The 14,825-nt window shown below is 36.6% G+C and overlaps 1 protein-coding gene across 1 annotated transcript in view; it reads left to right on the forward strand.

The window, feature by feature from the left end:
• Positions 1–14,825, forward strand: part of LOC121319284 (polycomb group RING finger protein 3-like) — a 38,256-nt gene that overhangs the window by 12,296 nt on the left and 11,135 nt on the right. Inside the window, exons 3-5 of the mRNA XM_041256549.1 lie at positions 1,754–1,813; positions 2,760–2,875; positions 5,039–5,127. Of these exons, the coding sequence (XP_041112483.1) occupies positions 1,754–1,813; positions 2,760–2,875; positions 5,039–5,127 (265 nt within the window). The remainder of the gene's footprint in view (positions 1–1,753; positions 1,814–2,759; positions 2,876–5,038; positions 5,128–14,825) is intronic.

Here is a 14,825-nt window from a genome sequence, read left to right on the forward strand (position 1 = left end):
ATTCTGTTTACACTGAATTTTCATGCTGATGCTCATCACTTTTCTCTTTCCAGCCACGCTTGCTTGCTGTTGCAGTCAGTGCTGTTTTTTCAATCTGTAAATAAACCTGACACTGCATACAGGGATTAAATAGTATATTAATAGGTAGAAATATATAATGGGTATAAACAATGCCTTTTAAATCAATGGGAATGGCAAACGCTATTTGTCCGACATTAATGGCTGCCCGAAATAACCCTGTATAGTGTAAGTGGTGGTGACTGTATATATAGTTCCCTGGCATTTAATCTATATACTTCACTCACTGGCATTTTATGCACACAGTAATTATTATTTTTTTTTTTTTATGGCATTGTATGTACAGAATATAGTTCTCTGGAATTTGATATAGTAAGTTTCCTGGCACAATGATTTTATATAGTTCCCCTCCCACAATTTAAAGTTAATAAAAAACAATAATTACAGGAAAACAAATCATGCAAGCACGTGTGTGCAAAATATACATGTCTCCTCATATTGTCCCATATAAGTTCATTAGACCACCAGCCTGCAAAGCCTAATAATGAGTTGTTCCTGCTTTTAGAATAAAATTGAGGGGGGGGGGGGGGGGGGGGGGGAGGGGGGGGGGGGGAGGGGGGAGGGAGGGGGGGCAAGCAGGTTTAAAAAGGGAAGGAGAAGAAGCTTTTATATTTCTGCTAATAAGTATTATTCATCTATAACTTCAAGAACTCTCAATACAAAAATATAGAACAAATGTTTCTGCTCAAGCTTTTTATCGGTGCATATTACTTGCATACTTTTGGGAACTGCTTACAAACATGATTGTTGCACATATCTGTGAAGTTCTGATAAAGTAGATTGTATAGAAGAATAAAATAATTTAGTGAACAGACACCATGGAAATACATTTTGGTTTTGAATTGAATGGAACTGTAGCACACTTCATCTTTAAGTAATAATAACAGCTTGAAACACCGATCTCAAGTGATTCCAGCCACTTGTATTCACAGTTCAGCTTCTTTTAGCCCCTGGCCTAGTCCCACTGGCCATGAGCCTGTCTTATCAAACGAATTGGAAGAAACATTGTGCTAAACAGATCATTTCTCTCCAATCTGCCACCTGCTTGCATTAGTTCCCCTTTAGTGGACAAATTCATTTCCATAAATTGTAAGCTGCCAAAAATCGAAAAATAAAACCAAGTAACGATCCCCTAAATAGAACTCATGCTAGTCTTTGTTTCAGTTAATTCTCCTTATTTCCCACGGGGTAAAAAATGTAAACTCTGCATTGTTGCATTTTATACAGAGATTAAGTCAATGGAGCAAATCAACACAGGTTTTGTTGTGCGAAACAAAGCCTTTTCATATACTGACTAATGATAAATTGTCAAAAGAAAGTGGACAGACTCCCTATTTCAAATTTTAAATAAATGTTTGCTTCATCAAAAGCTCCAGACTCAAAACCACTCAACTGGAAATGTCACTGTTAGAAATACATATGTATATGCCCAGTAAAGTGTGCTTTGTAAGCAGTTGATGGAATTATGCAGTAATGATATGGGATTGGGGATGATGCTTGGGCTGCACCTAATCCTTATCCAAAGTGTAATGCACCTCAGGAAATGAGATTGCAGTTTATTTCTAGGCAAAATGCACATACACATGCGTGCGTGCATACCATATGCTGAAGTGTACTGTGTCTTAATTTCTTCCTGTTCCTAACTTTTTACTTATTATTTCTGTTTTTGTGGTAGTCATGACCGAACAATGCAAGATATTGTCTACAAGCTGGTCCCTGGACTTCAAGACGGTAGGTATCTACGTAGGAAAACAATGGACCCAAAAAGCTCATTGGTGAACATCCACTGACTGTACTGCTGCCTGTGTACTACATTTTGGTAAAGAGTATGTTTTTAAATTCTTATCACAATTGTTTTGATATTGCTATCCACACTTTAAGTTATTAATCAACTGCCATGTTCCTCCCAAAGCAATTTCAAAGCACACCACAGACTGCATTCCTTTTGTCTTCAGAATGTCACATTGTCCCCTGCTTCTGTGTAAGTTAAAGTCTCTTATCAAGCATAGATGTTGAAACTTTGATAGAAAAAAGCAACATTGTTGAGAGGGACTTTGTTACACAGAACTGCATATCAATGACATTCAGAAGACAAAATGGAGGTGTTCTACAGGGACAGTTTAAGTGGGGGCTGTGATTGGCGCAACCCCCTTTTGGTTCCCAGTGTTATTAACCTAGGGCAGGGGAATAAAAAGATATAAAACTAACAATGATGTTTGCTAACACTTGAACCAGGATGGTTTACCTACCAACTGAATAAGCAAGCTTTGTTCTAATTTTAGACTTATGTTTACTCCAAGTCAACCGTGACCAAAGTTGTTCTTATCCCCAGGCGTTGCTATTCATAACATATCAGACAGTACAGACAATAAAAGAAACTAACAGAACATTGGCAGGGTATTTCTGCCTCTGGTATTTATCACTTTGGAAGAGGGAATGGGACTAATTTTGGGATCTTATTTGGGCCAACATCATAAATTCATTGTTGTTTGCTATATATTTGACCACTTATGCTTATTAAATTAATATATATATATATATTATATATATATATTATAAATATATCTATATATATATATAGATATATATAAAAAAAAAAATTATATATAGTGAATTAATATTAATAATAATTTTAAAATATAATCTTCTTTTTCTTTTTATTCTTCTTTAAAAAAGAGGAGTTTGAAAAAGTTGAAAAAACAGAGAGACTTTTATCAGAAACTTGGAATGGAAGTGCCTGGAGATGTCAAAGGTGAAATGTGCTCGACAAAGCCATACCTAGACCCACAACGAAATGGTTAGTCTATTTTTTGTCTGATAATTCCCATAGACTGTTAAGTCATTCATGTTAAGAATTTACTTATTGGTCGATGATTCCGCAGACTTGTAGTCTAGTCCTCATACCTCGAGTCCGAGTCCAAATCACAAGTCTTTCAAAAAGACAGTTCCTGGACTATAAATGGCAAAACAAGACTTGCATTTTTGCTCACCTCTCCAGAAGACTAAATTACATTTTGAAACTACACCCACCCCTCATTATATCACCCCTCGCTATACTGCGGATTCGGATATATCGCGGTCCTGGAGTTGGCTCCCCATTTTTACTGTCTAACAACGTATGCCTTAGTTAGCTGCAGTATACATAGACAATTTCACTTAGAATTACTGTTCTTTTTATTTCGTACTGCACACCGCAAACAAAAATACACAAAACAATTAAAAACAGAGCATTAATATCGTACTGTTATCATATACACATGCATTGCACAATAACACAAAGCAAATTAGATATGTTTTTGCTGAAGCGGTTTTTATTTTAGCCAACGAGGTGCTCACGTGTGGCAGCAATACGTTAATAAAAGTCACAGGGCAGTGATGTCAGCTCCCTAGCAACAAGCCTGTTGGCAGTGGATTCTTTCAAGGCAGCAGGTTTGGGCATTTGAGAAAGGAGAGGAAGACTCATGAAATTAATTGAAGACTGAAGTTGATGAGAAGCAATTACCTCCCACAGTACGAATTACAACGGTGTGCTGCTTTTTACATGAAAAATGAGAAAAAGCGGGTTGCGTAGAGGACTTATATGGGACACTGATGCCCCTGATAAAACGAGGGAGTGCTTGTACAGTATTTGTTATTAGCCTCTTTGTTTTTCTGTGGGTCTCTCGCATCACGACCTTCGATATATAACAGATTTGTATGGGACCCCGACATCTGCAATATATAAAGTGGGTGATGTAATTCGTAAGTGCCAAGTCTATCTAATGTCTAATGCAAATTAAAAAGTGAATCATCTTAAATTAAGTTGTTGACTAGCAGAACATTCCATGTTGCATTTTATTTAATTAGTTATTTATTTTTGCTGAAAGAGATAAATACATTTTATACTCACAAGAGCAAACCACAGGTTGTTAGTAGATTGAGGTTGTGCTAGGTGTGTCCTGACTTTGAATAAAGCTATTCGAAAAGTAAATACCATTGCAGAAAGATGGAGAGGGTAACTGTTAGTGGTTTAGTCAAGGCTTCACATTGTGTTTTCTGTTTAGGCGTTGACTATATGTAAATTAATGGGTGAGCAGTCCCTGGCAAATGTTAATCAGACAGTTGCATTAAAGTAACATTTGCAGCAACAAATATTAATCTTAATTTATGCATTTATAAAACATTATTTTTGCAGAGTTTTGTAATTTCTGCATCTATTTTAGACTCAGAATTCATGTCTTTATCAAAACATATTTAGCTAAGACTTTTTGAAATAATTGGTTTGTAATCCAGAGTTTTGTATTATGAATTAATTTGATATATGTTCTGTTAATCTATCTATTAGTATATTTCACTTATCTGGGTTTTTAGAATAGAAATATTTTCAATTGGAAACCCACAAATAGCTGTTTACTTCCTAGGTGTACTGAAGAAATTGATGTAATGCATTTGGTAATGCAAGTGATATGCAGTAGTAATAATAATGATAATAATAAACATAATCATAAGAACAACAACTATCCTGAAATGTTTGACACCTTCAAATAAAAAATAAAGTGCTCTACAGTATTAGCCTTAATCATGAATTTCCAACATTTTTGCATAAACGAGTAAAAGTTCCCTTCCTACTTCATTATGCCGTACAGTTCCCTCTTATAGCTTTACCTTGGTACTTTTGACTTCAACCAGTTATGACAAATATATTCGCCTAATTATAACTTGAATGAATGTTAACTGTCCTATTCACAAAACATTTACCCCTGTGCTGCATTGATGTTACAAAGCTTCAAACAAATAGCTCAATATGTTAACTTAAGAGTTACTATTTCTACTAGTTCTGTTATACTTGAAGTTTGTTTGTGGTTAGTTTTTTACCCTATTTTTATTTTTTTTCAAATGCAACACCTGATTGAATATTGGCTACAGTTTTCCAAATAGTATCTGTGTTTAGTGACCAAATTGTTCCTTTTTGTTGCAAAAGGTGAACCAAAACCAGAAGACACATCAAACAAAGAGACAACAGAAGAGAAGCAGGAGGAAGATAATGATTACCACAGAAGTGACGAGCAGGTACAACCACGCATTTCCCCTTTATATTGTTTCACTGTTTGTGGTGGGAGAGCATAGAATAGATGTTGTCAATTTTGTTCCGAAAGGAAGAAGAGAATTCATGACAGGTAAGAGAGGAGGATGAACAGGAGATGGATCTGTCGTATTTAAATATTTAAATATATAGTCTATGTAAATATACAATCCCCCCCCCCCCCCCCCCCCTTATAAAAAAAATTCCAAAGGTGTCAAAAACATAAAATTTTTCCAAGGTGGTGGTCACTGTGTGGTAGATGACCGCGACTGGACTCATGCGTTCCAAGGTTCTGAAGGCGAGGGGCGTTAACGAAAGTCAAAGCCATCGGTAGACGGTGTGCCTGCGGCACGAAGTTGCAGAAGCCTCTATCGCTATTAGAAAACAATTTATTTATTTTTATTCTCTTTAAAAAAAAAAAAAAAAAAAAAAAAAAACTTCTGAACCTATATTTACCTTGAACTTCTGATATTTCGCCAGTTAACATTCTGCTGAGGAAAATAGTCCCGGGCTCCATCGCTTTTACACACACACACACACACACAGAGCTCTGGAAAAAATTAAGAGACCACTGCAAAATTATCAGTTTCTCTGGTTTTACTATTTATAGGTATGTGTTTGGGTAAAATGAACATTTTTGTTTTATTCTATAAACTACTGACAACATTTCTCCCAAATTCCAAATAAAAATATTGTCATTTAGAGCATTTATTTGCAGAAAATGACAACTGGTCAAAATAACAAAAAAGATGCAGTGTTGTCAGACCTCGAATAATGCAAAGAAAATAAGTTCATATTCATTTTTAAACAATACAATACTAATGTTTTAACTTAGGAAGAGTTCAGAAATCAATATTTGGTGGAATAACCCTGATTTTCAATCACAGCTTTCATGCGTCTTGGCATGCTCTCCACCAGTCTTTCACATTGATGTTGGGTGACTTTATGCCACTCCAGGCGCAAAAATTCAAGCAGCTCGGCTTTGTTTTCAATGGGGTTCAGGTCTGGAGATTGGGCTGGCCATGACTGGGTCTTGATCTGGTGGTCCTCCATCCACACCTTGATTGACCTGGCTGTGTGGCATGGAGCACTGTCCTGCTGGAAAAAACAATCCTCGGAGTTGGGGAACATTGTCAGAGCAGAAGGAAGCAAGTTTTCTTCCAGAACAACCTTGTACTTGGCTTGATTCATGCGTCCTTCAAAAAGACAAATCTGCCCTATTCCAGCCTTGCTGAAGCACCCCCAGATCATCACCGATCCTCCACCACATTTCACAGTGGGTGCGAGACACTGTGGCTTGTAGGCCTCTCCAGGTCTCCGTCTAACCATTAGACGACCAGGTGTTGGGCAAAGCTGAAAATTGGACTCATCAGAGAAGATGACCTTACTCCAGTCCTCTACGGTCCAATCCTTATGGTCTTTTGCAAACCTCAGCCTGGCTCTTCTTTGCTTCTCATTGATGAAGGGCTTTTTCTAGCTTTGCACGACTTCAGCCCTGCCCCTAGGAGCCTGTTTCGAACCGTCCTCTCCGTGCACTTCACCAGCTGCCGTTTGCCATTCTTTTTGTAGGTCACTTGATGTCATGCTACGGTTGCTGAGTGACATTCAAATGAGTTGGCGGTCATCCCGGTCAGTGGAGAGTCGTTTTCGCCCTCTGCTGGTCTGTAGCTTTGTTGTCCCCAATGTGTGCTGCTTGACCTTGATCTTATGAACCGCCGTCTTTGAAATTTTAAGGAAGGAAGCAACCCGACACTCACTGTATCCCTCTGCTAGTAAAGCCAGAACTGAACCCTTCTTTTCCTCACTCAAAACTTTCCTTTTCAACTCTTTGGGCATGGTCAATAGTTATTTTTTTAATCCAATTACTTTTGAGGTACTACTAGCACTGTTTTGCCATCCAGCTGGTCCTATTGCAAGAGGATAGTGATGACCACAAGAGTGGTTTTTATACTTTTCCTCGTTAAATGAGATTTGGTTCAGGTGATCCCCTAATCAGTACCTCAATCAGTAGAATGAGGTGTGCCTGTGTTGGAATTGAACAGACACTGGAATGGAATGGCTGCCATACATGTAGAGATGCTGATTTAAGAAAAATTTGCAGCGGTCTCTTAATTTTTTCCAGCGCTGTATGTGTGTGTGTGTGTGTGTGTAATAAAAAGTGAAAGAGCATTTAAATATGTACTGTACACAGTGTCTGCGGAGAGAGCAGCAATAAATAACTTTGTGAAACATTTAACCCCTTGCTGTTGGACGTACCTGGTACGGTCTAAAAAAGTGCCAGCTCAGCGCTACCTAGCGGCCTAATATATATATATATATATGGGGGGGGAGGGGGCGGTATTCCGGTTTCTCTGTTTACCGCAGTTTAGATACATTACGGTGTTAATACCGTTCCTTTTATTCTACACCGCAATTATCGCAATTCCTTTGTACACCAGTTAACACATTTTTTTCAACTGCAAACACACTTCTTCTGAATCAAGCATTGGTACTTGCAGCCTTAGCAAAGTGTCTGAGGATAATGTTTTTGTGAACTGATACTGTATTTTGATAATGGTTTTCAAGGAAACTGTCAACTACACAGAATACATGTTTCGCCTGCTGCGCCAGCTGCTCATGGCTGCTGTCTTTCTGACATTACACGCCGCTTTTAGAGAAACGCCTTCTCCAAACCTTGCAGCAAAGCACACATTTTCACTGTGCTATATTATATTTGTCTGGGTTATCAACAGTCTGTTTAATGTTATTGATTAACATTAACTATTGTAAAAATTATACACCACTTATCACAGCTTTAATACATCATGTTTGTTTAAATAATTGATTGATTTATTTAATGTAGCGTGGCTGTTCACGGCTTCATTGTATAATGATAAACTGTGGTTCGCCTCCGCTAACAAGGTGGCAGCAGTAGTTTGCATTATGATTAGCAGGCCATTCGTGATCTCTGCATTGTCCCTTTGCACAGATTTCTGTGGGTGTTGAGTGATGTCTATAGCGCATCTCTGCAGTTTTGTGGAGCACTGTGCAGAACTGCAGAAATCTGAGCTATAAGAACACGACCAATGACTCAAACAAAACTAGCACAGACACGCGACTGCAGCAGGATAGCCTACTTATTATGTAATTTTGTTTAAACAATAACAGTATTCCAATTATCTTAGGTAAGTGAAGAAATCTTTTTTTTTTTTTTGCAAACTCCACGTGTAATGAAAGCTTACTTGTGCAATGTCGTGACGTGTAGCTATAACTCCAATAACACGTTTTAGCATTAAAATACTTTTTTTTTTGCTATACATATTTTATTTATCCAGTTGAAAAAATAAACAACTCATCTCTGCTCTTATATATAACCTGTGGTACATGTTTGTGTTTTAATCAAACAAAGTTTGTATTTATTTATTTATTTAATTTTATACGTTAAAGTGTTTTAACAAACTACAGCCCCACGTCATTTTGAGCAAATAATAGATCTTAATACAGTTGTAGTATAACATTGAGAGTGTACAACTTTATTTTTATTTTTTTTTTATTCTGATTGTCTTTATAAAAAGACACGTACCAAGTTATTTGGCATAATACAATATTACATATCAAATGTTTAAATTATTCCATGAAAGGAAGTGTGTTTTGTTGGTTTTATTTTTATGAATTACGGTAATTTTAGTGATTTACATTTGTCTTTCTTCATTTAAGCCTTTTTTTTTTTTTTTTTTTTTAAATATAATGTGCATGATGTACTGTATACTGTGATATTAAGGTTACCATGGTATTTTTTTTTTTTTTTTAACAGTTATCATACTGTGCAAATTTTATACCATCCCATCCATAATATATATTATGGCAGGACGGTAGTTTGTAAGATTGCATTATAAATGTTTCTATTAACAGATAACAGACTTGTAGTCGAGTCCGTTTCAAGTCCGAGTCATCAGTCAGAGTCCTTGAAACAAGCTCAAATCATTTTTCATTAAAGTAGTGGTAGTAGTGGGGAAACAGTTTACCTAACGGATGTTATCAGATATCCCTCAGGAAAAATAAACAAATAATAATAATAAAAAAAAAAAATTAAAATGGTTTATTTTTTTTCTAGCTAGATTTATTCTATTTTCAACTTGTCTGTCACTATCTTCTTTTATTTTGGAATTGGAATACTGTTTGAATGTACTTTAAGTTTATAGATTCAAATTCAAGTCTGTGAACATTGTTTTTCACTTTGGTAGAAGCTGTGATCTGGACTATAGAGCGGGGGTAGTGTTAGAAAGTGGCACATCATCATAATATGGTACACATTCCAAAACTTAGCCTGCGTAACGGCAGAAAGTGGTACGCTGTCAGATTGTGTTACACTGTCAGATTTTGGGTGTTTTCTCACAAGCAGTCCACCTCAAAGTTGTACAAGCAAAAAAAAAAATGTACATGACCCAATGTATTGCATATGATAAATATTTGCATACTGTTTTCATAATGGTGTAATATGATAAATTACATTTTTTAAAAAAAGCTGTAAAAGACAAAAACACCATAACGTACCAGATTTGAATGGGCGCTTCCCTGCTTCTTAGCAGAATTTGTTTAGGCATGCGTGAGCAAGTGCAGTTTGCTGAGAACCACTTTTTAATGTGCGCCTGAAAATAACACTACACCAGTAAGATATTAAAGTTATTTTCCCCTCTGACTATAGCATCTACTGTGACTTCAGTTCGGGTAAAATCTGCCAATCTGATTTTGACATTATCGGAATTGTATATATACTGTTTTCTTAAATAGTAAATTCAGTATTATTTGTTTTGCAAAACAGAAACATTGTTTCTCTTTCATTGCATTTGCACTTCTATTAAGTCTGTAATACAATGATGCATTTATGAGATTGTGCTTCAGTTCATTTGATTTCAGATAATGTATTTTTATCTTTTCTCTTTTACACAAAAACATTATATTTATGTATTTGCCCTTTGTGTAGGTTCATAATGGAATTGAAAAAGATGAAGTTCATACAGACAGATTTCTAGGCTGATGTTGCACAGCATGTTAACGTTTTTTTTTTTTTTTTTTTTTTTTCCTGCATCCATAATAAATAATTTTCATTTTGGTAAATTAAGTGGTATTAAGTTATTATGTCATTCTTTTTTTTCCTATCAATCAGTCCTGTCATATCAGTCTGATGTATCTGGCTGTTTGGTGGTGGGTAAATTTCCATTTGAGACTTCAGTGCGTAGTTTTGCACTGAATTTGCCAGGTGAATTCATTGACGTTGCTTGCAAACAGTGATGGCATCTGCTAGGACTAAGTGGAGATTAGAAGCAAAGCACAGAATGCTTAATCACACAGCGACAATGAATATAGAAACTAAATGTATGATTGTAAGGTTTATTGTTTTTCTCATTTGTGTTTTCAGTAAACTCAAAATTATAAAGGTGACCAATGTTCTGTTGTTTTATGTGCAAACAAATACATTATATTTCAGAGTTTCAGGGAGCTCAGCAAAATCAAATTATGTATTTTTCAAGAATTGCAGTTTTAGAAATGGATTTCTACAGTATTTAAACTTAAAACACAGTTTAAAGTGGTAAAGAGAACGCCAAATAATTACTTACTTGTTTACCATGCTGACATTATTCCTTATAAAATTTGGCCTGTGATAGTTGTAGTTGAGTTTGTGTGGGGTGTGCTTACAACCAGATGGATTTGTGTGGGGTGTGCTTACAACCAGATGGATTTGTGTGGGGTGTGCTTACAACCAGTTGGATTTGTGTGTGTGTGTGTGGCTGCAAAGACAACAGGGCTAACCAGTGATTGGATGATGTTTTGTTGGATGAGTTTTTATTGTGCACAATTTCCTTGTAACTGTAATATTACTTGTGTATTGAAAATAAAAAAAAAAATTAAAAAAAAGGATTCGTCGTTAATATAGCCGAGTCATGGAGCAGAGTCAGAGTCACACAAGGTCGTATGCGAGTCTTTTGCGGCCGTGACTCAAGTCATTCAAGTCTGACAGGTAATAATTAAAGAGGTTTTTATGGACAAAACATAAGAGGCATTTTGAAACCTTGTGTCTTGTCCATAAAAACCTGTTTAAACTGATATAAAGGGCTACTACATTATGTTAATTCACTTATTTTGTTTAGTGTGATTCCACCTTAAGAGACGATGCATTTCTTTTCTTACAGTTATGCATCATAGGTTTCAAAAACTATGTAGATACAAACGATCAACACTGTTTTTCTATTTTGCAGAATTACTGAGTTTGCACTCTTTGCATTAACATGTCTAATAAAATGTGGTAAAATGCAGCATTCATGTATGGAACACCTCCACAGAAGTGGTGTAGTATATAATGAAAATAAAACCAAAAAGCAAGGAAATTCATTGCAAAAAACTACGTTAATGAGCCTGTGGCAGGCTGGTGAGTGGATAGAGGCCCAGAGACAGTCTGCAGTTCAAAAAAATACTAATTTTATTATAAATAACACAAAATAAAAGTGCACAAGGGCAGAATAAAGGGATTTAAACACAAAAAGAAAGACAAAAAGCAAAATGTACAAAAAAAAGGTTTCCAGGCTGGGCAATGCCTTCACTGGATTCAGAAATCACAAAAACCACAAACACCAACCTGCTTCCTCAGCTTCCTCCCCTAAATGAGAAGCAGAGGCCTCCTTTTATGTCAGGTGGCTGGGCGCTGATTGATCGTTAATTAACCTAATCAACTAATCAACCCCAGCCACCTGAATATAATAAACCCAGGCAGGTAAGGGAAATTAACCCCATCCCTGCCAATTTAAAAAGGGCAGAGCTTTGCTCTGCCACAGAGCCATTTGGACTGAACTCATAGCCACAAAAGCAAGGAGCCAAAGCTGACAACACAAGCATTCGCTGTCTGCCGACCTCAGGTAAGACATAGAACATGCAACTCTTTCCAGATGACACAAGAGACATCCCTTATTATGGTCCACCATTGTTGTAGCAATGGATGTACATGTACACTTATAACATATATACACCCATTTCAGGCTGCAGAACTGTATTAACTTTACAAAAATAGAACTTTATTTGCATGCACTTTTGATCTCAATGCAAGTGTGAAAGTAATTTACATGTCTCAATGAACTACTACCGTTTTCTAGCATTTCATAGCATTCGAATAACCATATAGGTTGGCTGGTAAGGAGCCTCAAGGGCTGCTTTCAGGGATATTCCTATCCAGAAATCTGCAGGGCTGCTACCTAGAAGTAACCACACACCTGTACTTCCCATTACCATATCGACCTTGAGTTATGCTCTGAAATAGGGGGTGTGCGTCTTTACCCCACCTCCCAGAGAACTGCTAGGAGTCTGCCGTAAGTGTGGATAATGTACCTTATCCACGTCCCTAGAAATGTAAGTTACTCGCATGTATCCATAGCTCTAGGAGTGGTATGTGATGCACATAAAAAAAAACCCTGGCATATGACACACAGATTCTTGCTTCCAGCGTGTAAAATCTGATGTCACAGGCCTGTGCCTAGGAGGATACCAACCGGTGGGTAGGAGGAGCAAGCTTAAAGACCTTACTGACAGAATTAAAGGGGGAAAAGAATGTTATCTGCATGTCGTTCAGAGCAGTCGACCCACAAGTGTTACGCCTTCGAAATTTTCATTTGGTGTCCAGGCACGGAGTTAGACCCCTGTCCTGCCCAGTGGTGAACATCCTGGATTATCTCTGGTCCCTCCCAAAGTGCACTTGGCAGCTATCACTTCATGCCAGACGTGGGCTGTAAAAATAGTAATATTGTTGTAAAGTTGATACGGTTCTTCAGCCTGAAGTGGGTGTGTATGTGTTGAAGTGTACATGAGGATGAATGTCGCTTGTGACATCTGAAAATAGTTTCATGTTCTTTGTCTTACCTGATGACGACAGTGTGAATGGCAAGTTAGGGTTAAAAATCCTAACACCAGTTCAACACTAACTACTGCATTAAAGTTGTTTTTTGCATTGAATATATGCTGATGCACAAACGAAAAGCAACACTCTGGTCTAATGGATTTAATCAAATATTTAAAACTTAGATATCAAACAAAATCACAGAAAATGTGAACAAAAACGGTCTGAAACATGACACGCTGTCAAAATGAAAACATTTCAAAGTTAGTATCGGGTATTCCCTCCCTGAGCATTAACACAATCCTGACAGTGCTGACGCATACACCCGATCAGCTTCTGGGTAGACTGCTGGGGGATGTTCCGCCACTCTTCCTGTGCAGCTGCAGCCAGCTGGCGAAGGTTGGCTGGTTCGCGGTTGTCTCCTGTGGATGGCACTGGCGTTTTGGTCCCACAGATGTTCTATTGGACGGGTCAGTAGAAAAAGCTGGCCACTGTGTGGTCTTGCATTGTTCTGCTGGAAAATCGACACTTCTGGATTGGCTTGCAGGAACGGAAAAACTGTTGCCTCAAGGACTTTGTCAATGTATCGCTGAGCAGTAATACCTACATACAAAAACCTAAAAGAATGTGCCTGTGACCATAGCGATCTTTTTCTTGGAGACAGCAGAGGAAAGAAGGTGTGCAAGTGCTGTCGAGTTACTACTATACATATTTTGACAGAAAAAAAAATGCTCAAGCATTTTGGAAAGGAACCAAAAACACTAGTTTCATACAGTATGTCAAAAACAAAAAAGCCCTGAAAAAAACAATTTACATAAAACTCAAAAATAGCTAAAAAATGATCACCAAAAATACAATTAATAAAACCCCAAAAACAGAAGAATTATAAAATAAATAATTCTTTATTTACCTTTGTTTGTAGCTCACTGAAAGAGTTGACTTTTTTAGAGCAAGGCTCAAGCATTAATTAGCCCAGGTCACTTCACAAGTGTTTTCCGCATCAAAAGTAAACCCCTTTAGGGGGGGTGTCTATTATTATTTGACACACTAACAAACTTTTAAAAAAAAATAAAAAATCTGACATTGCATGAATAAACTTAGTGAAGCAGCGGATATCGTCTAGGCTTCATTTTTGCAAAGATATCAACCAGGAAATCAAAATCATTTTTTTTTTTTTTTTTTTTTTTTTTTTTTTTTTAATAAAGATTTTTCAGTTGCCATTAGAAGCAGACTACTTAGATGAGGATTGGTCATGAAACACTGACTACAGTTTTTTTTCCCTTTTTGTCATCTCTAATCAGAATAACAGCTTTGTATTAACAGTTCAGCACAATATTAAATACAATTTCTGTTTTATGAATGAAAAAGAAAAAGCATAAATGAACATTCAAGCAGAGCATGACTAGAAATGTCCCAAAATAGTCTTTAGCTTTGAAAATGGTAATGTGTCAAAATGAAATCATGTTAATTTAAATAGATAAATGTTACGCTTCATTTACATAACTGCTGTATATATGCAATTGTTGTACATCTGAATAGGGAATGATTTGAAATAATCATAATGCTGCGTTGTGTGCTTGCTGCAGTAGTGAAAGTTTACATGAATTTATTTTACACAGAAAACTGTATGCTTACTCTTTACATCAGTAAAATAGCAAGTATCCTTTTAGAGTTGTACCAGCTAAAAAACAGAATAAAAACTACCGGTGGCTTGAGTTTAGCTTTTCGTTCTCCTCTTCGACTCAGTAACTTCTTAATTAGTTAAAATGACACTAGTTATTTGAAATTAGCTTAGTTGCTGTAGCATGATAGATCTTATAAGCT

This window comes from Polyodon spathula, chromosome 1 (assembly GCF_017654505.1).
Source record: "Polyodon spathula isolate WHYD16114869_AA chromosome 1, ASM1765450v1, whole genome shotgun sequence".
Lineage (NCBI taxonomy): Eukaryota > Metazoa > Chordata > Actinopteri > Acipenseriformes > Polyodontidae > Polyodon > Polyodon spathula.